We start from the raw sequence: 22838 nt of genomic DNA on the forward strand, positions 1-22838 counted from the left end.
TTTGATTTTGAGTTTCTTTGAAAATACAACATTTGAACTTTGAACTATCTTCTTCTACTTAAGAAACTCTATTATTCCTTCATGCAAATAAAATCACATGGACATAAATATCAAGAAAACAAGAAATTGATAAGTGTTAACAAGTAGAAACTTCATCTAATTATTTAATTTTGGATTTAATTTTTTAATTGGTTGTATAGATAAATTTACATTTTGAATTGAGTTTGGAAGATTAGTTTAGGTAATAATTTTGAGTTTAATAGAATATTAATTCTTTAATTAAAAATAGTAAGTAACACATCCCGACCTAAATCAGGGCGTGTTGGCCGTCACATGAGAGTGATGTAACCATGTACACAATGCGAAAACAATAAAGATATAAGGGAAAAGCGAAAGAATAAAAATCAAACTACTAGCAGAATTAGCTAAGATAGAGTGCTAGTGTGAGATTAAATGTGAAATACACAACCAGAGCATAAATAGCCTAAGTGCAGTCAAGCAGAACAAGTGCTATTTAACAACACCCAAGGGTGATCCTACGTTTATGATGTTCTGTCAGAACCACCGTCGAAATCCCCGTGAGCCACCCAAGCACTTCTACCTAAAACCTGGAGGGGCGTAAAACATAATGTGTGAGTGGGCAAAAACAAAGCTTTTCAAAATCATTTCATTTCTCAAAAGTTCTAACCCCTCGCCATAAAACCTGTATAATTTCCCAGAAAATAATAGTAATAATAGTTGTATCAGAAATCATACTTAAGATGAAAATCCATAGAAGTATACCATGCAAAAGTATCTCAATGCAATGCCATAAGTAACCCAGACAAAATATATCCATGTCAGATATCGCATCAGCTAAATCCCTCTAACTCAATCTATACGGCTGAGTCTATAACTCATAATCAATCTCAATCATATCAAATCAAATCCTGCACACGAGTCGGGATCACCTAAGGTGGTCTGTACGACAAAACTAGGTGTAAAATAAATATGCTCTAATGCTACGATCACATGAAGACTGTGCGAATAATCGCGGGTCACCTACGAGTCGGAACCACCTATAATGGTCTGTACGACAAGCCTATGCACCTAACTTGGATCCAAGGTGAGCATATGGTGTGGGAGGTGAACATCAGGTGAAGGACTGTGCCCTAACTCTGGGCGGGAGCACTAACACCGGGGTGTATGTTTATGAGCTCTCAATACATCACATCATATCTCACATAACTGAAGTAACCTCATATCTTTAATTTATGAACTTACCTGGCACTTACCTATGTTTCCGTAGCACCAATCATAAATATATGCAACTACTAATGCATAAATAAAATAGGCAGATACTTTGCATGGCATTTCAAAACGTATAATCATTCAAATTCATTTTTTGGGAAAAACTCAACTATATAGGTATATACGGAAAACCAAAAGCCCACTCACTGATATGTCGAAGGGTCGTAGCCCCCAAGCCTCGATTGATGGCACTCGTCCTCAGGATAGGTCTCACCTATATGCTGAATAAACGTTATTTCAAGCACATACACAAAACTAGGAAATAAATTCTCATACATTGCTCAAATGGGGTATTTGAATATACCACTATGATCTACTCAACCTTAGAAACATCCCCATATTTTTAGAAAAAGTTTTCATGACCCCACGCGCCGGCCAAGGCACGGCCAAATGCTGGGCTCACACGCATGCACGTGCTTGGCACACTAAACGGATTCCCTAACGGCGTTAGGGAATATTCCGTTAAAAACTAGAATATGCTGTTAATTATACCTGACGACGTCAGAATATTCCGTCAACTTTGACGAAATATTCTTATCCTTCTTCCTTGGTTCAAAAGTGCCGCTGCTATCACTTGAAACTGGGAAAATAATCAAACCTTCATATCTTCTTCGATTCTTAACCAAAATTCACGAAATTTGTACCAAAACGAAGTTTACAATGAGTAGAACAAAACCTTACCAATTTAAAACCCTGAAATCCAAGGGATTTCGCCGGAGAAACATTGATAATCCGGCTAAACTTGAAACTTGCCAAACTCAACTTCCTGACATCCAAAACACTTCGTTTTTCTTCTCCGAGCTTTGCGAAGACGTCGTAAGGCTCACTAGCAGCTTAAAATCTCCTAAAAACTTCACATTCACGATCACATGAACAGTGCCTCAAAACTGGGATTTTTGGTTCTCTGGAAAACAAGGTCTTCATGTCAAACTAAGGGCATGGATGACCACTTGGACTCACGAGGAACACATAAACAACCTCCTCGACGTCGATCTGTGAAGATAGGGTACATTAACAAAGTGGTACATTAATTAAGAAGAATGAGTACATTATAAATAAATTAGGGTACATATAAAAGATTAAAAAATTATGAGTACAAATGAATGTTTAAAAAATATAGGCGCTCAAAGAAATTAATACATGGGTACAAAATAAAACTAAAAAGAAAATACTACAAATTTAAAAAATGTTGCAAATTAAAAGTGGGTACAAACTAAAAATATAAATATATGATACAAAGTTTAGACATAAAACATAACTATACCATATGTAATTTTTCTATCATTGATTAAATATACAATGTCACATGAAAGTATACACATGGGTATAAACACAAATAAAACTTTAAAAAATATGGGCACAAAAAGAAACTAATATATAGGTACAAATTAAAAATGAAAAAAAAAATGGTACAAATTAAAAATAGGTACAAACTAAAAATAAAAATAAATTAACACTAAAGGAATATATTTAAAAATAAAAATATTTTATAATTCAAATAATTAATGATGTTATTAATACCTAAGGACCTTGATCAAAAATTGAAAATGAAAAAGATTTTAATCAGTGGAGTAGCAAAAAGAATGATAAAGGTCGTACCCAGTAGCAAAAAGAATGATATAAACCTAATTTCTCCATATTTTAAACACTGCACGGGTGTGAGCATATACAGGGGAAGTAAACTCCTACACTCTCCCCCTTCCTTTGGTCAGTTGGTGTTCTGCTCCCACGTTTTTAAACGCAGAGAGAGGAAGCTGCTTCTTTCGAAGCGCTTGCACTCAGAAACAGAGGAGAGAGGGAGGGGGTTCATAGTAATGGCGGAGGACGCGCAAGATAGCGAGATCCCTCTGAAGGAGGCGCACGATATCCAGTCCCAGATTAAGACTGCTATGCGCTTACGCGTCCCTTACTTCAAAGAACAATCCGAGTAAGCTCTCTCTCCCTCTCCCTCCCTTACTGAATTCGTTTACTTTTGATGAATTTAATTGCAAATACTAGTGATATTTCTTTTTCTAGTTTTTGTTTTATGCCAGAATTTGTTAAAAAAAAATTCATATGGATTGATTTGTCCTGAAAATTTCTAGCTTTGATTTGTGTGTTTTAGGGTTTAATTATGCGCATTATAACTTAATTAAGGGTCACTGTGTAGATGCAAGCGTGTTTAAGTGTGCGGTTAACAGTTTTTGATATGCTTTGTGTTCTTAGGCTTTGCATGTTTAGTTGTTTTGTTTAGGGTTTTGAAGCTTCTGGGTGTTCTATATGTTCTACGCTTCATTTGGGTTTGTAGAATTATAGCGGAATGGATAAAATAAGCGCTTTTGGGCTCGTTGTAGGCGAACTTTGTACGTTTGTCACACCTTAGGTTGTCATATCTCCTCGTTTATTCTCGAAAAAGGAAGGAAAAGCAATGTAACGGATGCAATTCCTTTCCGTAATCTGACGGTTAGGATTGTTCCAGTCATTTCCCGGTATAGGAATTATTTATTCTTTAGCATTCCTTGCTCTAATTTGTGTGGTAATACTTGACTTTCTTTATCTATTTAAACCCCAACTTCGAATTCAACTCCCCAGTGATTTTGTATATGCTTAGCAAAAAATCTCAAAATAAGCTTTTGAGGATGAAGCCAATGCGCTCAATTTTTGCGACCATGTTGCGATATAGCTCTTCCCATTTGCAACTTGATTGCAGTGGTTCATTGCTTGAAAGTTTTATCACAATGATTTCATATGGAAGCTCAAGAAAGTTGTTGTAAAGTTAATTTAGATGCACTTGTGGATTTATGGTTATTATTATTTTCTTTTTGGTGTATATGGTACCCAGATAATAGGCTTTCTTTAAAAGATGAATGGTTATTTTATCAACGCCTTTAGAAGCTTATTTGACTATTTATCTTGTGTAAAATTCAAATGGATGATTTTAGTTCAAACATTCTAACACCCATGGTTGTGGGTTGAGCATGTTAGACCTGTCCAAGGTTGGATTACTTATTAAAGTTTTATTTTTGAATGCAGTTCTTTGACTTTTGAGGGCGTCCGAAGAGTCTTAGAGAAAGACCTGGGCTTGGAAACATTTGCGTTGGATGTGCACAAAAGATTTGTCAAGGAACATTTGGTGGAGGTATATCTTTCAATATCGAAGATCGTTGTTGTCATTTAGTATGACTATAGTGTACTTGGTCATAACATCGTCGTTTTTATTATGTTTTATTGATGACTTTCATGGTAGCTTAGTATGTTCCCTTTGTTAAATTTCGTATGGGTCATATACTGTTTCTTCAATACTTTCATTGTAGTGTTTTTGCGTCAATCGAAAATAGTTCCATGGGAATGATTTTTGGACTGGAAATATTCTGTATATGTTTTCTTCTATGGTTGTTTTGAATGGAAATTTATTTGTTCTGTGGGAAACTTTCTAGACTCGTGAGCGTTTAGTTTTTCTCAAGTACAGATGCATAGCATTAAAATAAATTCTTATGAAATGAGAATCAAGTAAAAGATGTGCTAGAAAGAGTTACCTAAAGTGAAAGTTTAGAAATTTTCTAAGCCTCCCCTTGTTTTGTCAATTTGTTTTAAAAAAGGTAAGGCTTTTTACCTCAAAAGCTTTCTTCATATATGTTTTATGATCAATGGATTGTACAAAACTACCTTTTGAATCATATATTTTTTCAGATTGTTTTTTGTTGGCGACTTTGGCTCAACAAAAAAACTATCTTGTCTTGTTCTTGAGAATTTCATTTAGTTGAGATAATATCAGAAAGATTTTCTGACTCAGACATTTCCTTTCTAACTAATTAATGTGGTTAGCCCTGCCCTTCTGGTCTTGGATTTGGGCTGTGCATTGACTCTATGGAAGGGGCAGGCCACCATCAAGTTCAATCCTGAGGGGCCATATGCTGATGTATTTACCCAAGCTAGGTTTTACTACCTGTCCCAAAGTTGTGATACTGCAAGGGAAGGTGAGAGGTGGGGAGTACTGGGTGTCTGGTTGCTTTAATTTTTCCCAGAGATGAAGGTTGAACATTTAAGTGATCATGCAGGATAAGATTGATGAGAAACTTGGATGTTTGATGTGTTCTTTTTTGACTGGGGTTTATTTTTACCAGATCTAATACCTCTGTCCGCAGTCCAAAGTAGTAGTAGGGCTTCAAAATAACAAAAAAATCTTTAAACCAACAAGGTGAATCGGAGACCAAGAAAGCAATATAGTTTCAAGTAGGTGATTCTTCACCATAACCCTGAGGGCATCTCCCATGAGCTCGGGAAGTGCCACTGGCCAATTCAATCACCATAGCCAAAATTCCCTCACTCATAAGCCCATGATTTAGGAACATGCCACTTTACCTTCTGCTTTCGTGTTATTTCATTTTGTATTGTATTGTATTACTTTTTTAATTTATTTATTTATTAATTGGAGTCCAAATGTTTTCGCATGAAATATGTCATCTCTTCATTGCATTTATTCTTTTCGAAATGCTAGGTCTTAGAAGGTGCTGGTGATGACAATACCTCAAAGACATCGGGGGAGACTGATGAAAAAACTCTGGTTAAAGAAGAAGCGGCAGAATCACCAAAACGAAAGTCAAATAAAGATGCGAAACAAACATGTTCAGAAGATGAGGAGAAAATGGAAGACTCTCCTGTAATGGGGCTTCTGACAGGGCATAAAGCGGCCAAATCTGGAACTGAAGAAACTAAAACTACCAACCAAAAAAAGGGTCCAACTGAGAGTGTGATAAAGTCAGCCCTTATAAAAAGGGGTTCTTATATCAAAGCTAATTCCGAGTATGCTACTTTCTACGAACTAAGTATCAATTATTGCTTTCTATTGCATTAATATACTAATTTTCATGTATGTTCTTGCTCCTCTTTTGATTGTCATTAGAATCTATTTGACTTTTGTCTTTGGATGTTAATTTTCAATGTAGTCAGTTGCCTAGATGAAGTACTCATTATTTATCCTTCCTCTCATGACAGAAAGATTACTCTGGTTGGACTTCGCCGACTTTTGGAGGAAGATCTTAAGCTTCAGAAATATACTCTTGACTCCTTTAAGAAGTTTATAAGTCAGCAACTAGACGAGGTAAGATAATATTTTTTTTATAGAGGCATCTTGAAATTCTAGAAGTGAATACGTCTATCGGTGTAGTCATACTTTGCATATATTCTCCTTTTTAGGTTCTAGAATCTTGTGAAAATTCTGAACCTGCAACAACTGCCAAGAAAAATGTTCAGAGGAGTGCTCAGAGAAAAGCATCCACTAAGGTGAGAAGCGATGAGAGTTCTGGTTCTTCAGATAATGAAAGTAGTGAGGAAGAAGATGAAGTAAAACCTAAAAGAAAAAGTGCTCCAAAAGGAAGGACGCAGAAAAGTGCTCAGAGAAAAGCATCCACTAAGGTCAGAGGCCATGAGAGGTCTGGTTCTTCAGATAATGAAATTAGTGAGGAAGAAGATGAAGTAAAACCTAGAAGCAAAAGTGTTCCAAAAGGAAAGATGCAGAATATGGACAGCCTTAAGAAACGGAAAATAATGGCTAAGGAGACTAACGTCTCTGGAAAGAAGAGGATCAAGCCTCCTCGGAAAGAACCAGAAGAAAAAAGTGATGCAGAAGACGGTGGAAATGTCTCTGATGATGACAATTCTCAGTCATCTGCCGAAAAACCTGTAAAGGTAATTACCTTGTATGTTTCTCAAGTCTGAACCATAAAACTAGGCTATGTCTATTATTGAATCATACTATTTGTCAATTTGTAGAAGAAAGAAGTTTCAACAACACCTGCATATGGGAAACGTGTGGAGCATCTACGATCAGTTATCAAAGCATGTGGAATGAGGTTTTTCATCTATGACTCTATGCATATTAAGACTTGTATCCTTGACATTGTTACATTATGATGTTTATTATCTGTTATACAGCGTTGCCCCCTCAGTTTACAAGAAAGTCAAGCAGGTGCCTGAGAACAAACGTGAAGTGCACCTGATAAAGGAGTTAGAGGAGATACTCGCTAGAGAAGGATTATCTGCACATCCCTCTGAGAAAGGTGAGTATTCAAATGTAGCCTTTAATGGTGATACTCGCAATACCAACTGTGGATATGATTTGATCTAATTTATCCAGATGTTATATAAAGGAAACTTTGCTAGGTTTCATCTAGGAATTTGGGTTTAGGATTAACATGGAAGATGTGATGTACAATGTTAAGTCTTTGTGAATGCTGAATCATAATCATTGGTTCGTCCTTATCATCTTCACATGTATGGCAATGTCAATCCCCATGGATGGCATCGGATTGTGTGGATTCAGATCAGCTTTCAATGAGTTAGGGACTGATAGCATTGATTGGGCCGCATATGTTGACCCACATATGTTGATTCTTGAGTATACAAAGAAATACAATGAATGCATTCAGTGGGTCCTCTGGTTCTCTGTGATTGTTCCTACTTGTTTGCCTGAAAATACCTTAGAAATTATTCTTGCAAGTGTAAATCATTCTCCATGGGGGTGTGGTTTCACCATACATCTTTTATCCTGACTATGTCACACTTGTAAGGATTCATACCGTCTATTACCTTATTTCAGAAATCAAGGAAGTCAAAAAGAAAAAGGAAAGGGCAAAAGAGCTCGAAGGCATTGACATGAGTAACATTGTAACCAGTTCACGTAGGAGGTCCACTACTAGTTTTGTGCCTCCTCCAATTCCCCAAATACCAGTTGAAAGTGAATCTGATGATGCTGAAAGTTCAGATGATGACAATGATGAAGATGACGACAGTGACAAGGAAGAGAATGAGGTTGAGGATGAGGACAATGAGGATAATGGTAATAGTGATAGCAACCATAGTGACGAGGGTAAGTTTTAATTCAAGAACTTTAATGTCATTTACTGCCTATTATGAATGGAAACTAGGGTTATGAGGATGAGAATTTTATGATTTACAGTGCTTCTGCAGTGTTACCTATGCATTCATTATGCATTTGTTGAGGTCAAATCATTACGGTTTGTGGCTTCCATGTTTTACCAAGGATTCTAGCATTTATTTATTAACCAAAACTGATACGATCATTAACATCCTACATTTGGAGCTAATGAGGTATCCAATGTCAATTAATGTTTAGAGGGAGCGCACGGATGTATTTTTCATTAAGTTCTTGCTCGACCTCCATCTAATACAATAAATCTCTGTATTCTGTTCATGAGTCAGAGTTGTATAATACAGTTCACAGAGTAAACTTCAGAAAAAAGGAAGTTAGGATATCTCGAGTTTAGAGGCATGCAGGGAAGGATTACATCACAATGTTTCTTTTACATTGAGCAGATTAAACGTGTATTGGAAAGTCGTAAGATGCAAGTTCAAATGTTTATCTTGGTGGTAGTACTATATGTGCAATTCTTGGAGTTGCTCTCTTTAGTTAACATCATTGGATTCATACGAAGTTATTCTGACGAAGTTTTCCTTTATTTATGCAGATGAAGCTGATGACAGCGATTAAATTTTAAACTGTTTATGTACAATGTAGAGTCAGTATAGCCTTCTCTGATATTTCTTATGGGTGTGGGATAAATAGCAGTAATGAAGTTGAACCAACAACTTTGAGTTATATCAGCAAATAACCTTATCAATCTTACTGCCAAAACAGCTCTTTGCACATCAGAAGTAGGGAGGATGATTCTCTCAACAAATTGTTTTCTTCGGGTGGTTAAAGCCGACGCCCGTCTTGCTGTAGTTGGCATAAAACTGTTCTTTTGAAGTTGGATTGAGCATGCCAGAGAGGAACATCCGACAAGCATTTCCCAACTTCATCTACTTTTAATGATAACTATTGCGACTTGTTTGTTCGATTTTGATGCTAAGGTACATTGCTGTAATGTTCAATTTACTGTATCTGTAAGATTGATTGTCTCGTGGTTATTTCGCGGTTAATGTGAAATGCAAGCTGTTGTGATGTATTATTAGCTCTGATTCTCCTTGCTAGTGGAATAATTGCCTTTTTCCAGTTGATGCAATTTAAGAGTAATCACCCATGGAGAGGATATCTTTTCTTCTCCTGTTTGAGAACAACGTCTGTAACTAACGTCCCAATGTCGTAAACTTGTCTGTTTATGGGACTCGTGGGTGTAAATTGGTTCAATACAGTTTAGGGACCAATTCGATCATGTTTTTCGCAGGATTTCTGTGTCGTGCAAAATTTGCGGTTCACCGTGATTGTTACAACTTTGCCTGAAAATACCTGAATTTAGTCAAATATCCACGTCGATTTACACTCAATGGCGAACCACGATGTCAGCATTGAACGGGACAAGCTCGTTCTCATTGTCCAGCGGAACCTTCAAGCTAAACCAGTCGCCCAACTAATTGAGTCTCTCGTCATGCAGACTAATTCAACATGAACAAGAGTTTACAAATGAGGAATTGTTGATGATGGACATCAAAGTGCCATCCAAAATAAATCGAAAGGCGAAACAATGTTTTATCGGACTACATGTTCTGGTAACAGATTCATATAACTGTTATGCCGGGGGACCTGTAAAATCATAAAGCTTTGGCCTCATGCTGAAGTCAGCTCCCTCTCCGACAGGATGCGCCTCACTTCGTTTGCAAGATCCAATACATGTTTGTCCTTGCATCCTGCGGCAAGAAAATCAAAGGGGAAAAAACAAAAGCAAAGAAAGAAGAACTTACTTCGAAGAAATGGAGAAGCATGGAGATCTGAAATGACTGGATAAACAAATTACGGGGTACCAAACCCGGAGAGAACCTTACCTAGTTGAAGAAGTGCCTCTTCAAGGCGGAAAAGGTAGTCTCTATTAGGCCCCGAGGGGCCTTCAGCCTGAACAATTTGTCTGCAGATATATAGGAAAGGATGCATCAGGGTCAATACCATTTTTTTCTTTCTATGACTGGCAACTGATCAAGGAATTAGGCATAAAAGCTAATGTATCTTATCATTCAGATTTTCGACGAGGCAGATTTCACGAAAACAGAAGCAAGATACTCCTACTTACATTTAATTCTCGACTACGCAGATTCAAAGTTTAGCCCAGTAGTGGCGTTATAGATGTTTTCTACTACATCAATCTAGATAAACATGAAGCGATGAGATTTACATACTTGGAAATCTCTTCAGTGGATGCAGGACCCAAGTAGTTCACATTATGTTTCTTGTCCGGAGAGGCGATGTATCTAAATAGTGACAATGTCAGTTCTGAACCGGTTGCACTAAATGCAAAAATACATGTACGAAGATGCAGAAAGTTCTTGTTGATTTTCGCTACTTACACCATTACACCTGAAACAGCTGCAGTTGTCGCCATTGGATCCTGAGAAATTTCTATATTTTGCTTAACAAACAAAAACGATAAAAATGCTAGAGAACACGCTACAAAGGGATCTTTTACTTACGGTGAAGAAATCAAGATAAGCCTTCTTGTCATACTGCTTCTCCCTCACTTCTAAATACTGTGTTACAATGCCATAAATCAAGTTCTGTTTCGAGATACTAATCGCTACTTGAAAAGAAGAAAAATGGAACAAGGTGTGAATTGTGAATGAGCACATTTCGCAAGCTCACCATTGGAAGAGCCAAACAACAAGTGACAAGGATAAAATGGTATATTCTGGATCGTAACATAGTCTAGAAATTTCAAGCCCCGAAAGAACTGGACCTAATGCCACAGATTCGATACATTGTGATTTCCCTTCTAAGATGTTCCGATGACAACCAATAAATTGCAGCAGAAAAGAGAGTGCCGAAAGATATAACTTGGAACCTTGAACAATCTTAGTAAAGGAAATGCAGCCACAAAAAACATGTGCACAACACCAAGAGAGCAACAGATACTAGCAAAAGAACCAATTTAACATCGAGATAAACTTTTTAAGATTAAAAAACTACCGTTATAGCAACTTCTTGATCTTCCTTGTTTGAGATCTTGTAGGCAACTCCCCACTACAAACTCACAAGATAAAGGAGATTAACAATAAAATTACACGACAATTTGATAATTCCAACACAAAATGAAATTGATACACCACCGCGCAGTTCTTTCTTTTTAAAAAAAATTGATGTTCTAAACTACTCTAATCTGCAGTGATGAGGGCCTAATAAACACCACCACATTACTAAACTGAATATCTGGTGTATTCAACAATAGGGAGACATGTAAACACAAGCAACCATTACAAAAGAAATTATGTATCTTCGATCCAAAAGACTAATAGCAAAATACCAAATTGAAAAACAAAAACTCCAAATAGTTTTGAACTTGTTGGAACAGCAACTTACACAGACTTCTCCTTCTGCAGGTTCCAATGTGACTGTTCTTCCTGGATATTCAGGCGTCCCTCTATGGTCCGTACTGCCTATTAAAAACAGACCCACCAACGCAACTTTGAACAGATTGCAGAAAACATTAATATATCTATGTACATACATACATACATATATATATATATTATATGTAGAGACCCAGAGAGATAGAGAGAGACCTTGGTAGAAGACACGGCGATAGCCTTTGATGAAGCCGACCAGGCGCTCATCGTAGTTAAAACCAGCCTTCCAGATAAGAGAGCCATACCCAAATACCCATATCGGCGATATAGCCATTTTTGAGCTATTCCGATCAAAATTCTTCCTCAGCTCGTCACTTCCTCCACAGCAGGAGGAGAAGTGGACTACAGGGAGTTAGGTAAAGCGCTGATGCAACCTTGTTTTTGTCTTACGGGTAAATAAAGATGATGCGATCGAAGAGCGAAGAGGAGAAGGAATAAAGAGGGACATGGTTTCGAGCGCCTGTGCCATCTACATCTACTTTCCAATCTCATTTTTAGCTTCTAATGGAAAATTGCCACGTCCTTCGTACAAATTTTGCATGTGTAAAATGTGCATAAAACTTGGAGAAGGTCTTGGATGCCACAAGTTTGCTGACATGTAGCATTTTGTACTAATAATAAGAAGATATGTGTTAGTTTTTCTCACACGACTGTTTGTTACTGACACGAAACGACACGTAGCGATAAACCTCTACCGCACAAGTTCTCTAAAACTAGAACAATGCTATTCATGTCATTTTTTTAAGGAATGCAATTTTTGTGTGTAGTATAGCATCATATTGAGAGGAATCTTAACAACTGTGTAACGCAGTTTTCTTCGGTGCCTCAAATTAGTAGTAGAATCAAACTAAATCAAACCATTTAATGACTGATTTGATTCGGGTTTCCTTCATATGAAGTTAAGCAAATACTATAGATTCTTTTACATGTATCAATTAAAAGGAACTTCCTAAAGATGGAGGTGTTTTGAGAGGGAGATTCGAAGACATGTTCTCTAATGCAAAGATAGATATGTTCTTATTCACTTGAACTATAAATTTCTTGTACAATTCGACATTAAAATTAAATTATAAATAAAAAAAATATCAATCTTAAAGTTAACAAAAAACTCCATGATTAGTGAAGGTAGGATTGAGACCACCAAGGCCCTTAGTGGAAAATGACCGTGTTTAACTAGAGTCCCTAGCAAAATTAGCTTCTTGGTAAGCATGTGAAACTTTTATGTCAAAAGTTGAGAATATAAGATATGTAAACTTTTCCGTGTTAAGTTATATGTCCGCTTTTCTTGTTAGCCCATATAACACCCTTGGTTTTTTTAGTTTGATAAGGTTTCAAATTTGTTTCGATACATAAAAGGTTCTAAAAAACGTTAGGCGTTAGACGTTAGTCGGACGGCAAGCTGAAGCCCTAGTACCTAAGCGGTAGACAGGGCCCAGGTGAATTTAAGTAATTTTATTATATATCATATAAATAAGTGTCTATTTATATGTAAAAAAATTACATAATTGTGTAGGAATATATAAATTGCAAAATTAAATGACATAATTAGAACATATTGATAACATGTGGGAAAAAAATCTTATAATGAGTGTTCATGCAAGTATTCAACAAGTTTCTTATATTTGGCTTTTTATCCAAAATGGTTCCTGAGATTTGCATAACACATAATTTTGGTCTCTGAGATTGAAAATCAATAGAAATAGTCCTTGAGATTTTCCACTATCCATGATTTTGATCATTCTGTCAAAAACTCCGTTAAGTGGTTTCAAAGCTCTTGGCCAGAAGTTTGGGCAATTTTCAAAGCTTCGTAACTCAATGGTTTCTTAACCAAAATTCGACCCGTAATCTATCAAAATGAAGATAGGAAAGTATAGAACAAGATTATACCTATTTGGAAGCCCAATGGTTGCCGGAGATGGCCAGAAAATAGCCTGAAAGGTGACTGGTCCGCCGAAAAATTAGAAAACTCGCCGGAAACTGGGTAAACTTTAAACGTTAATAACTTCTTCAATACTCAACAAAATCGAGTGATTCAAAAATAAAAATCATATTTCATGATGAGACGAAGAGAATGGTACCTTTATTGATGGCTAACTCACCGTGGTTTGGCCTGAAAATGACTCAAAAGTGGCTGTTTTGGTCTCGTCAAGTTAGCCACTTTCGAGCCATTTTCCGGCTAAATCACGGAGAGTTAGCCATCTCAAAAGGTACCATTCTCTTCATCTTATCAATAAGTATGATGTTAATTATTGAATCACTCGATTTCGTTGAGTATTGAAGAAGTTATGAGCGTTTAAAGTTTACCCAGTGTCCGGTGAGTTTTCTAGTTTTACCGCGGATCAGTCACTTTTCAGGCTATATCTGGCAACCATTGGGCTTCCAAATAGGTATAATCTTGTTCTACACTTTTCTATCTTCATTTTGATATATTATGGGTCCAATTTGGTTAAGAAACGATTGAGTTACGAAGCTTTGAAAATTGCCCAAACTTCTGGCCAAGAGCTCTGGAACCATTTAACGAAATGACCAAAATCATGGATGGTGTAAAATCTCAGAGACCATTTCTATTGATTTTCAATCTCAGGGACCAAAATTATGTGTTATGCAAATCTCAGGGACCATTTTGGATAAAAAGCCCTTATATTTTATTGAAAAAAATAAAATGCAAAATGAAAGGTATCGTTTTTCTGTCTAAGTGAGAGTTGCGACCTAAGCGGGTGCCTAGGCGAGACTATGCGGTCTAGGCAGGCACCTAGTTGGGCTAGGCAAACGTCTAAGCAATTCTTAATTTTTAAATGCCTAGGGATTAATCGAGGCAGTGGACAGCTGACTAATGCCTAGACGACACCAGGGCGAGGATTTTTAGAATAGTGGATACATGTATATAATTTTTTTTGAAAGGATAATATGAATTAGGCGAGTCGAGCTACGCATAAGGCTTAGTAGTTGGACTTCCAATTAAAAGTGTACTATCTTAGTTTAGGAATTCACCTTAGGTCGAAATTCCAATTAATCTTCAAGATTTTCTATGGTGCTTACTTCAGACCACAATAGAATTTTGTTATCCATGTGTTGATGAGTAGATTTTATATTATATATTTTACCCTAATTGTAGTATATTTTGGTTAATATTTTGGAAGAATTTTGATACTTTGAATTGTATTTTCAATATAGGACTTTCGACTTCCTCTGGAGCAAAACAGGACCAAATGGACGAATTTTGGAGTAATTCCAGTTGGAAGATGTTCGTAAGTCACTTAGCTTAATTGTCTCAAAATTTGGGATTTTTCCACCAAACGGTTATTTTCTGGCGATAAAATAAAGAAGTGATGCGTAGTGTTGGAAAATGAGGTTTCTGGGCTTAAATTGCGTTTTTGGAGCCCAAGATGACCTCGGATGGTTTCGTGGCCTTCTGAAGATGTGTTCAGAACATCCTAATCTTTAAAACAAGCTATCTTGGGCCTAATTTGGAGGAGATCTGAGGCTAAAACGTGGCTGGACAAGTGCTTGGCAGATTCCCCTAATTTAATTAGGGTTTTATTTTCTAAAATATTTTATTATTTTTCTTAGTTTCCTAATGGGAATGAATAATAAGCAAAACCATGCCCCGGATAAATTGAAAAATAAAAGAACAAACTGAAGAGAGAAAAATTGGAAAACAGAGACAACCTACGATGTAGGCAAACATATATTTCCCTCTGGATCCGGATTCTCTCTCTCTCCTCCCCTCTATTTACCTCCTATTTGAACTCTCAAAATTATACCACACACATATCATGTGTTGCCTTCTTTATTGAGAGAGAAAAAGAGAAAATAGAGAGATAAATAGTGGAAATATGAGTAGAGAGAATCTAACTCTCCACCCTCATTCTCAAAGGTACATTCAAAATTACACATTTTCAGATGAAGTCTCACCTGTTTCCATGAGGATGATTTGATGCTAAATCCACCTTTAATTTGTTGCAAGGTGTTTAAATTCGAATTTTATCCCTTTCATAAAATTCCTAGAAGATAGAAAAAAAGAAAAACAAAATACAATATCACTTAAGGAGATCTTGAAAATTGTAATTAAACCTCCATGGGATTAATCTTGGACAGTACTTTTCATGATTCTTGTGCTTTGATTGGAAACTTGAAGTCCCCAGCAGTTCCAGTAGTACTATCCTTAGTGTTGTTATCCACAGTGATCGATGACCTATTACTGTCCGTGATTGGCAATTCATGAGCAACAGCTTTCTCGTCTTTGATCAATAAGGCAGAGGTTGTAGGATCTTTGCTTTTACCCCAAACAACAGCATAGAGGCCGATGACTATGAGAATAGTTCCAAGTATACTGCAAACAACAAAAGAAAAATAACATGCAACACTAGGGTTTAGGGTTCATTTTGTTATAGAAGAGATCCTGAGTAACAACTATTCTTGAATTAAAATAGATCGTAAATATTAATTTGTAGCTAATCATGTATATACCTTCCGAGGCGGACTTGCTCAGCTAAAATGATGGCGGCTAGAGCGGCGGTGATGATCATGGCCAGTGGGCTGAAAGCTGTCACGAAAACTGGACCTTGTTCCTTCATCACAATACCTTGCACATAATATGCAATTCCAGAGCAAACTATCCCCTATTCACAATAAGATTCATTTTGTCAAACAACTTTGCAACAGTCCCAACAAGGAATTAAAGTATTAAAGTTTGTAATTAGCTTGTAATAGTTGATTTATATGATAATATATTGGTACTCACAGAGTAAGCAGCAGCAAGAAGCCTGTAGTCCCAGCCTATAACCCAAACACTCATGCTGTGTTCGACTACGAACGTGGCTATGGCCCCTTCCAATGCACCCATTAAACATATCAAAGCAGTGAGAGAGAGCTCGGCTGGGTATAGCTTTAGTGTGAAAGACTGCACCAAACATACAATAATAATGTTCAAATTAATTCACAATTAATAAACATTTGAGTCTTGCTAAACGTACGACAAGGTAGCTACTCACTTGTACAATGAAGAAGCCGGACCAACCGCAACAACGGGCTAGGAGCATCATAGTGCCGGTGACCCAATGTTGTTCGCCGGATGTGGTGCTGGTGTGGTGGCTTTGTCCTTGTCCACTTATAAATTCAATGATGGGACCTTTGTACCATGTCATCACCATCGCTCCTGTGACTGTGATTGCAGTCCCGATCACCTTTGCTACACTAGGCAGCTTCTTGAAATTGACTTTTTCTAACCTAAATATTGGAATAATGACCTTAATTAGTGCAAGTTAATAAAATTTAAATACATTAACTAATTGCATTTCTTCTTGTGAGAAATTTTGCTCCAACACGTGCGTTGTATATGTAATCCAACTTTGCTAGTGTATGATGCCGTAGACGATTGTGGTAAAAATTATATAATGATAGGTTAATTATGAACTTTTACCTGAAAATAAGTGCAAAAATGAAGGTAATGGCAGGGAGGATATTAGCAGTGGCAGATGCAAATGTTGCTGAGGTATATGTCATTCCCACAAAGTACAAGTTCTGAGCAAAAACAGGCCTGCAGGAAGTGATCATTACGTGAAAATGATAATTCTCTCTCAAAATTCAAAAACTAATAACTTAAAATCTAGCCATGTATAATTAAATTCATTGTGTTTCTGGAGTTGCGTGTAAATAACAAAATACTACATGTTTTAGTGACTTACTCGAGAAAACCAAGCACCATTATTCTTAGGAAGATCCCCAGAGTCATTTTTGGCCTTATTTTCCTGTAAAAAGAGTTGAAATCAAACAGTAAGTTCAAGTAGTAACAACATATATAATTAGTTTAATTAGGTAAAACAATCCATATATATATATATATATATATATATATATATATATATATATATATATATATATGCATGCATGCGCATATATGGGAGAGAAAGAGACCTTTCAAGAACTAGTGCGAATGGTGCAATAACAGCAAAGGCAATCAAATGCCTGTACACAGAAAGAACAAAGTGATTGATGCCAAGCCTCAAACCAACCATGCTGAGAATATACATTCCTGCATATCCAAATTGCAAAGAAACCATAGCCACGTAAGGCTTTATCTTGTGAAGAAAGAGATTCAATTTTCCTCTTGCACTTTGGTCTCCCATCTTTATTTTTCCGTCACACACACACTCTCTTTCTCTAACCTTCTCGTACGATTTACTTGTACTTCTCTTCTATGCTTGCATGCCAACACCAAAACGAGAAAGGCCCTTTTTATAGAGAACCCAAAAGGCAATAATAATTAAGACAAGCCTAACTGCTTCTACTTTCTACATGCCCAAGCACTAATCTTTTGATTATCTTTATCCATTAGCAATAAACAACCTTATTCCAAGAAATTACAGTCATTGTAGAATCTTATGTGGATTCCTATACGAAAATGAGGTGTCACCTTTTTATTGGGGGCCTACATCCAATAAGTAGAAATTCGGATCCCTCATCAGAAAAAGCTTGCCTACATTATCAATCTCTGAACTCCCCCATCCATGGGGGGATTTAAGAGTACCGTGATTCAATCCATCTTAAACTAGATTTGTTGAAAAAATATATCTAGTAATTCCAATGGTTTTCACCCTTCTTACAATTTATTCTAGACGAAGTCAATATTTTGTCATCAAATTCAATCCAAAGTTGAAAGTTCATTCTATATTGATTGTTATTTCGTGTATATATATTTTTGGGTAAATTTCTGTTTACTACTCTTAAGTTTCATGATTTTCAACATTTGGTACATCAAGTTTTTTTCATTCCAGAGTCATACCTAAAGTGTAAATTTTGGAACAGTCTCATATATCCGTTAGTCAAACTGTTAAACTTGCTGTTAACTGATGACGTGGCACCTATGTGGACAATGACTGAAAGCCACGTGTCATTAAAAAAAAATTAAACTATTAAATTAATTAATTAAAAAAAGTATTAAAAAAACAAGAAACCCAGAACCCATTTGTCTTCCCCACCCCGACCCCCTCCATTCTCTCCACTGCACCTACCCCAATGTCTACACATCTATCCTTCCCCCTCCTCCGACCACCATTCCAACCACATCCCCTCCCTCGTGGATCCATTCCCATCCCCTTCTCTGTCGTCCCCACCCCAATCTCATCTCCAATTCTCTTTCATAAATTCCATTCCTAACTGCACAAACATGGAGAAAGGAAGACCCATCCCTAGTGTCGTTCGAGCACTTTTCTCCCTTCGCTGGAGATCTCGTCGTCGTGACTTACACTGAGCACGCCAATAGGAAGGTTGTGACGACGATGGACATTGTCTATGCGTTCAAGAGGCAGGGTAGGACTTTGTACGGGTTCGGGGGTTAGGTTGTTAGGGTTTTAGATTGGGGATTTTGTAAATTGGTTGGTTGGTGGGCTGGTTGTTGGGTAGATTTAGGAAAGGAAATGCTTCAATTTTTATGTTTTTAGTTTGGATTTGAATGGAAAATCTACCTATTTGCACTGGCGTATGAGTCGCCACGTTCGTTGTCCTCATCCCGCTCATCCCTTTTCACCTCTCCGACCTACCTCCTCCCTCTTCGACTCCCCTGATCCCTACCATCATCGTCTTCTTCCCGAAATCAAACGAAAGCTGCAACCTTCCCCAAATCAAAACAGAACCCAATTACAAGACATGAATTAAACCCTAAAAGTCAAATCAAATTCAATCACATAAATAATTAGAAAGTTTATAAATTGGAGAACTAGAAGTCAGACTTCAATTGGGGTTTTGATGGTTTGGTTGTAGACCATTTGAGAGCTCAGGTTGAAGAAGAAGGGTGGCCCTTTTTTTTTTTTTTTTTTTTTTTTTTTTCTGTGATTTGGCGGTCCAGAGAGGAGGGGAGGTGAGGTAGAAGACGCGCGATTTTTTTAAAATACTTTTATAATTAATTATTTTAATAGTTTGATATTTTTAATTTTTTAATGACATGTGGCGCACAGTCATTGTCCACATGGGCGTCAAGTTATCAATTAATGGTAGACTTAACAGTTTGACTAATAGATGTATGAGACTGTCCCAAAATTCACACTTTAGGTATGACTCTAGGACGAAAAAAACTTGATGTACTAAATGTTGAAAATCACAAAACTTGGGAGTAGTAAATAGAGATTTACCCTATATTTTTTGTTATTTTGTGAAAAATGATGGAGATAAGTGTTTGTATATATAACTAGAATTGTAAGTTTATGAATGTATTTGTTAACTTCATAATTTTAGTTGAGAAAAGTATGGATCTGCAAACTGAGAATCATTGTCAGCATTCACAAAATATTTCGTACACGTTTACAAATGGATTATGATCAAATTTTTTTTACTTGTTTGTGGAAAGTGGGGGACTCATTGACCCCCCAAACAAATCTATAGTATAGTGGTGTTGCATGATGAGGTATGCAAGAGGGTTTATATGTGGTGGTGTGTTGTAGCATGGGTGCTTATAAGAGTGGCCACCACTTTAAAGACATGGCCAAGAGGACTCACTGTTTTATTGGGAGTAAACAAATGTGCATGTAACTTGGTATAAACTCAGTGGAGGATTAGAAATGTCAGTAATTAAGTTAATCAAGTGTGTTAAGAGATCATCATCTATAAACATCATGAATGGTAATCGAAACATGCATGCTTCAATTCCTTATATAAAAATAGTGCTCCTAGTATATGTTAATTAACACAATCCTATATATCCATATTCCATCATTGTGTTCCCCTTGCCAAACTAATTAAATAACTCCCTTGTTGGCAACGTTCGTCGGCTGCCAATCCATCATTCTTTTATCAGCTTATACGAGCCCTTTGAATGGCTTCAAATGGATAATAACATGTCTAGTTTTGTTTTTATGTACATATATTACATACCACAAGCGCAAGTTGTAAATATATGCATGTTATGTATGTAGAGGCTTCTTTGCCGACGTGGGAAGTGGTCGTAGTTTCTTAAATAACACTATCATTAACCTATTAGCCTTCAAATTATGATTTAAGATTTTATTTCATTCTCCATTTCGGATTATAAGGCTTGTTAAAATAAGTTTGAACATTTTTCATTAAATTTTCTCAAGTATGTTTAGTTAAGTAGTACTTCCTTATGTGTGTTTAAGTTCTTGATTAACACGAATATCCAACGTAAAGACTATTTCATTTTTCATCTAATTTTAGATGGCTGGAATATGATGAAGGTGAGACGAAAGGTATGAAAATTAAAGTAGATGTTGTAAGAGAAACTCAACTGATTATAATAATAAAAAGCCTGGATGGAATGCATGTTTAGTGAAATGCACGAGTACTATTGAATTGAACCATGACATTGACACGAAATGAATGGGGAAACCAATTAGTGTAATAAGAAATTGGCTAGTGGGTGCTTTCGTACTTGGATCCCAACATGAGCTCTTGTTAATGGAATTATACCTCACACATGGAAAATTCAAGCACTCAAGTAAAAAGTTAAAAGAAATGTACGGAAAATAACTAATAGCTATAGAGGGCGAATGTCTCGAATAGAACAAAAAGGCATTGTTATCTGTAACGGTCAATATATCGTTACAAATTCTGTTTAAATTATAATTGGTATACATTCACTTATATATGCATACATATTAGGATTAGGGGTAATTTTGCATATGTATAATAGTATGATGGAACTTATACACCACGTCGACATAGAAAGAAAAACTTTCTTGCACCCTCGACACCCATTTCATGCAAATGAGTGCAGACAAAGTTTTATCATCGACATGGTCAGTGTTACTATCATTCACAATATTTCTCACTCAGCTGAAGCCTGACAGGGTGTGTTCCAGCTTTGTTTGTAGGCTGTGGGCTGCAGCACACACAACAAAACACAAAGACTTTTGATGTAGTACTTGCTCAGGACACATTGTACGGGAGCACCTGATGCGGTGGCTTGCTGATCTTAGGGTTAAAAGGGAAAGAACGATGGAGTCTCAGAACAGAAGTTGACTAAGACTGCTTCATTTCGTGTGTTTATGAGCATGAAATCACTGCAGGTAATACGTACTACGGATTTAGACTCATGGGGCATTTATTTAACATTCAAACTTCGGAAACAACTTGTATGACACGGGTTCATCTCTACAATGACATCCCGTTCCAATAACACAAGAAAATGTAAAAAAAAAAAAAAAAAAAAAAAAAAAAAAATCTAACGTATGTGTTGTATTAGCATGGAACATTATGTGACATTGTACTCATGTCATGCAAGTCCTCCACGCGGTGCACCTACGAATGCGACTCTTCCTGTTACCCCACCGTTGTTCATGAGTCATAGAAAGAGTGCGTGCCAATTAAGGTGGAATGAGGCATCAAGCATGCAAAGTGATGCAACTAGTGTATGCTTAGGTGAGCGCCTCCTTTATTCTTTCCCAATCATAATGAATAATATATGTATATGGTGATGCTTTCTCTCGACTTATCATTGTAATTTATTCTTTTATCCAACATAGTGTAATTAATTAGGTAAAAGGAGAATGGTAGGGTTTGTGGATGAACGCGTGAATTGTTGATGTATGTAATTTTACTATAGGATTTATATATTTAGGATTACGACTAGTAATCTTTCGAACAAGTGTGAGCTATTGGTATTTATAGGGCATTCTTAACTAGAGCTATATTTAAAATGCCAATTAATATCATTTTAGAATTATCTAGGAGTTTTCCCCATATTCAATAAAGGAGAGTATTAGTTTCATATCCTTTTATTTTGATTAACTTGTTACTTTTATTGAATTAATCTAGTTGTTAATTAATTCAATGGACAAGATTCAAAGAAGATGGAAATCCAGATTTGGATAGCTTACTTCAAGAATAGAGTTTTGCCATGCAAACCACGTAACACTAACCCTATTCTTATGATTTGATTATTATGAAAATCTTCATAACATTGCCTAGAAAACTCGAAATCACGATCCACAAAATTCCTCTGAAAGCTAAATTTCATATCTTTCCAATGATATAAGGTTCAAGCTATTTCCTTATGAGGAAGTACAGTTTATTCCGTCAAGTTGGCTGATCTGCATAGACATTTTCTGCTTCCAGGATGCAAAACTCGTTTAATATTAATTTTTTCTCTAACATTGATTAATTACGAAAATGCCCCAGATGGGTGGAAATCCTATGTAAAAATCCTTCGTGGACGTTCGAGTCCTTATTACTCTTTATTTCTTTGCACATATTTATAGGTGGTACAT

The 22838-nt window shown here is 36.4% G+C and overlaps 3 protein-coding genes across 4 annotated transcripts; 1 reads left to right on the top strand and 2 right to left on the bottom strand.

The window, feature by feature from the left end:
* The first annotated feature begins 2962 nt into the window (after positions 1–2962).
* Positions 2963–9242, top strand: LOC126632223 (uncharacterized). The gene is made up of 10 exons (XM_050302524.1): positions 2963–3217; positions 4303–4408; positions 5768–6072; positions 6265–6370; positions 6466–6957; positions 7042–7121; positions 7204–7328; positions 7868–8137; positions 8757–8802; positions 8927–9242. The coding sequence occupies exons 1-9, from the start codon at positions 3105–3107 to the stop codon at positions 8777–8779; spliced, it is 1620 nt and encodes a 539-aa protein (XP_050158481.1). The 5' UTR covers positions 2963–3104; the 3' UTR covers positions 8780–8802; positions 8927–9242.
* A 260-nt stretch (positions 9243–9502) lies between these two features.
* Positions 9503–12081, bottom strand: LOC126632224 (gamma-glutamylcyclotransferase 2-3). Of its 2 annotated transcripts, none has more exons than XM_050302525.1 (8): positions 11776–12081; positions 11573–11676; positions 11183–11236; positions 10690–10746; positions 10567–10607; positions 10399–10470; positions 10051–10130; positions 9503–9915 (listed from the first exon to the last, which is right to left on the bottom strand). In XM_050302525.1, exons 1-8 carry the CDS (start codon positions 11891–11893, stop codon positions 9836–9838), a joined length of 606 nt encoding a protein of 201 aa, XP_050158482.1. In that variant the 5' UTR covers positions 11894–12081; the 3' UTR covers positions 9503–9835. The 2 variants fall into 2 exon arrangements, with proteins under 2 accessions (XP_050158482.1, XP_050158483.1); XM_050302526.1 differs by having other exon boundaries at positions 11573–11649; positions 11776–12077.
* Positions 12082–15377: 3296 nt separating this feature from the next.
* Positions 15378–17813, bottom strand: LOC126631288 (WAT1-related protein At1g21890-like). The gene is made up of 7 exons (XM_050301463.1): positions 17536–17813; positions 17307–17369; positions 17042–17158; positions 16614–16848; positions 16364–16522; positions 16090–16241; positions 15378–15952 (listed from the first exon to the last, which is right to left on the bottom strand). The coding sequence occupies exons 1-7, from the start codon at positions 17745–17747 to the stop codon at positions 15724–15726; spliced, it is 1167 nt and encodes a 388-aa protein (XP_050157420.1). The 5' UTR covers positions 17748–17813; the 3' UTR covers positions 15378–15723.
* Between the last annotated feature and the right edge of the window lie 5025 nt (positions 17814–22838).

Source organism: Malus sylvestris, chromosome 8 (genome assembly GCF_916048215.2).
Source record: "Malus sylvestris chromosome 8, drMalSylv7.2, whole genome shotgun sequence".
NCBI lineage: Eukaryota > Viridiplantae > Streptophyta > Magnoliopsida > Rosales > Rosaceae > Malus > Malus sylvestris.